Source organism: Candoia aspera, chromosome 4, assembly GCF_035149785.1.
Source record: "Candoia aspera isolate rCanAsp1 chromosome 4, rCanAsp1.hap2, whole genome shotgun sequence".
NCBI lineage: Eukaryota > Metazoa > Chordata > Lepidosauria > Squamata > Boidae > Candoia > Candoia aspera.
The window spans coordinates 92,195,631-92,199,466 of record NC_086156.1 but is presented as its reverse complement, the minus strand read 5'-3'; the positions used below and the strand labels follow the sequence as shown (position 1 = coordinate 92,199,466).

General features: G+C 39.0%; 1 protein-coding gene across 1 annotated transcript; it reads right to left on the bottom strand.

Annotated features, from left to right (window-relative positions):
• Window positions 1-529: 529 nt before the first annotated feature.
• Window positions 530-1,477, bottom strand: LOC134496651 (olfactory receptor 5V1-like). The gene has a single exon (XM_063302362.1). It carries the CDS (start codon window positions 1,475-1,477, stop codon window positions 530-532), a length of 948 nt encoding a protein of 315 aa, XP_063158432.1.
• Between the last annotated feature and the right edge of the window lie 2,359 nt (window positions 1,478-3,836).

Sequence of the window (3,836 nt, the reverse complement as noted above, 5' to 3'; positions counted from 1 at the left end):
AGGGTGTTTGAAGGTGCACTGCAGGTCTCGGAGTGTGTGTGAGGGTGCAGAGTGGATCGGGAATGGTGCATGATGGTGCAAATGGGTGCATGATTGGTCCAGTGAGTGTGTACGGAGTGGCACAAGTGTGCAGCACTGGTTGGGGAGTTTGTGAAAAAGGTGTGGCACAGGTCAGGGATGATGCGTTAGATGTGCAAAGCTGGCAGGGAGCATTGTGCAAACCGGCAGAGAACACTGGCAATCACGATCATGTTTAGACTTCCTTCTGGCTTCCCCATTGACTTGTGAGAAGCTGAAAAGGAGCACTGGAAATTAAAATCATGTGAACACAAATGAAGTGACCACAACTTTCCTAAATTTCATTCCCACGGGAGTAATGCATCCCTATAAGGTAAACAATATTGCTGCAAAACAAAGTTAGTTGCTTTATTATTTATTGGGTACAATTGAAAATAATCCGAGGCAAAACATCTCAGTGATTTTTTTTAAAATTATTTTTATGATTTTGTATAGATCTTAACTTTTAAAACTATAACCTGCTCTTTCCAAGAGCTTTCCAAAGGGCCCCCTGCACTTCCTTGTTTCGGAAGCAATAGATCAAGGGGTTGAGCAGTGGTGTAATGATGGCGTATAGCACAGAAATGAGGCGGTCTTCTTCTACAGAGTGAGCAGATGAAGGCCGTATGTAGGTGTAGATGATGGTGCCATAAAAGATGCTCACCACAGTGAGATGTGATCCACAGGTGGAAAATGCCTTGATCCTCCCATGAGCAGTGCGGATTTTGAGGACAGAGGAGACAATGAGAACATAAGAAAGGAGGGTCAGGCAGAATGGCAGAATGATAACACACCCTGAAACAGTGAAGGTCACCATCTGGCTGATGAAGATATCAGAGCAAGATAAGCGTAGTAAGGCAGGAATGTCACAAAAGAAGTGGTTGATTTCATTGGAGTGGCAGAAATCTAGGGAAAAGACCATGGCTGTGTTAATAGTGGAATTGATGTGGCCAATACCCCAAGTAGCTGCTAATAAACGTCGACGTACCGTTTTGTTGATGAGCAGAGTGTAGTGCAAGGGGTGGCAGATAGCTACATAACGATCATATGCCATGGCTGAGAGAAGCACACATTCTGTGCCCCCTAAAGCAGCAAAGAAATACATCTGTAATGCACATCCTATGTAGGAGATGGTCTTGTCCCCTGACAGGAGGTTCCACAGGATTTTGGGGAGAGTAGTGGTAATGTAGCAGATCTCCACAAATGAAAGATTTCCAAGGAAGAAGTACATAGGAGTTTGGAGATGCTGATCTATCCTGATCAGTGTAATGATGGTTAGATTCCCAGCTAAAGTTAACAAATAGGAAAACAGGCCCATGACAAAGAGAAGAGTCTGGTTGTTTGGGTCAATAGAGAAACCCATCAAGAGAAATTCTGTGACACTTGTCTGGTTTGGATTTTCTGTTGGCCTGATGTCCATCTTTAATGAGGTTATTGCAGCTTCTTGGACTTGAAGAGGTCTCAGTTGTTTTATCAACCAATGCTGGTAATTCCCAAAAGTGCAACTGGTAAAAAAGAGTCCATCAGTCAATAGTGAATTTGTACATCAGCTTTGTGATTTTGTTTCCTGTTATACCAACTTCACATACAAGCAACAGGCCTAGATCAGGATAACAAGTCAGCTGTAGTGAGTTGGTGGGCCACTGATCAATTTCTACTGGAACATTAGAACCTCCTGCTTTTGGGGATTCTTGCCAAGAAAGGTGGACTTTAAACTGATCAAGCAAGTAGTTCCTTATCTTCTTGATTCACAATGCAGAGTCACTTAACAGAACCAAGTAGACCTTAGATAATAAAGCTTTAAAGTAGGAGTTGGGATAAAGATCAATTTCACTTTCTTTCAGTTTCTCATTTTTGTGAATATTTCAAAATTGGTTAATTGAAATAAATGTTAGTGTGAATTTGAATTTATTTAGTAGCTATTTTTATTTAGTTTATTTGTAATTTTGCCCAATCTACACAATTGGTATAATTAATTTTTGTACAACATTGTCATGAAAAATGCATTCTGCATAGACTTTTTCTTAATGTAGTTTTTATTGGTGAGAAACTGTTGCAAAGTTCAGAGAACTATGCACATTCAGTGATAAACTTTGATTTGTGTATTAATTTTAAAATACTATATTAAATGTTTCAGGTCAAAAGAAAATTACAAATCCAGTTTCTATCTTCCAAAGAAATGAAGGTTTGGAAATGGAAATAAACTAAAGAGAATGTGAAAATGCAGAGTTGGCCAAAAGTATGCAAATGTTTTCTGGTGTGCAGACCAGAAATTAGGATTGCCAATAACAGTTAATAGTTACCTTAGCAATCAAAAGTACAAGTAAAGTTTAAAAAATCTAAACACAAACACAGTTAAATAATCAAATATCTAATGTCTAATGTTTTATTCATCTCTTTGACTGAAATCAAAAGACTCCCAGCAGGTCAAGATCTCACCACATTATGCTAAAATGTTTGTGGTAAAAAACAACAATAAAATAAAAATACACAAAAAATAACAAAGTACTTTATAGAACAGAAATATAGATTCCAAAATATAGCCAAGAAATAGAGGGCAACATAAACCTCTCCTAGATAATTCTGTTTTCAGTAATTTCCAAATGCTAATAGAGTGGGAGCCGACTGAATATCAAGAGTAGGTATAGCAACAGAAGAACAGTGCCAGTCCACTTACATCTTCTTTACATCTCGAAAGTGAGAAACCACTAGGAGATTCTTCTGGAACATATGTGTCAGGCAGAAAAACATGGGATATTTAATGCACAATTATATAAATACATACCATTTTCCCTCTTTCAGTGCTTTCTAGAAGGGCAAACTTCTAGAATACTTCCATCATGAGAACAGAAATGTTAGCAAGATCAAATCATCTTTGATTGCATGAACAGTATCCTCCTATCCTTGGGACCCAGATCACCAGGCTTGCAAACCAAGGCTACTCTGAAAAGCACTGTGCTGGTTTTTGGAGACTTGGAATAGCAGATCCTACTAGAGATGATTTGAGAAAGCCAGTGAGGTTCAATGTCTAGTGCACTGTTGTTCTGCTTCTGTCCCATCAAAAATTACAGTTCACTGGTTACATTTTGGAGGAGCTCTGGGGACAGCTTAGAGGACTTTGGGGAGGAGCAGGTTGTCAGACTTTCAGTGGGAATTGTTCCACTGAATGCCCATTGCAAGGTTGATGCAGAAACGGAACTGGATGCTACCAACCAGAACAAGAACCCCAATGTTCCCCTTAATAAAAGAAGTACTTGCAGTGCAAAGTCACACAAATGTACACATTACATGTTTGGTTTGTGAAGATTCCAAAATCTGAAACTATTTTGCAGATCTAGCCTTTTGAATTAATGTATTCTTAAATGAATAACACTTTGCAACAGTGGAGAGTATATGTAGCTCAGGGCTGAACTGTTGGGTTCTTGTGATCAAGTAATACTTGAAATCACTCTTGCCTTGGTGTACAAACTCATCTGATGCTGCCTTACTCACCAGGGTTTTTCCTCGTGGTACCCCTATAAAGTGAAGAAATAAAAGACCACTGCAAAGTGATCAGCAGCTTTTTCCAAGTGCTGCTTAGCTGCATGTAGATAATCATTTCTGATCTATTTGTGTTTAAAAACCTGCCCAGTATATTCCTACAGACCTTTTTATTTGTCATTGCTATTGCTCTGATGCCTTGGTGTCTAGCTGAAGGGTTGAAATGCATGACTGCATTTTGATCTAAGCTTTACTTAACACAGATCACAATAGCCACTTTTTCACCCTCATATCAGTGG

What these genes read in the sequence shown, in the direction of transcription:
- LOC134496651 (XM_063302362.1), bottom strand. Translation starts at nt 1,477, where the DNA reads ATGGACATCAGGCCAACAGAAAATCCAAACCAGACAAGTGTCACAGAA.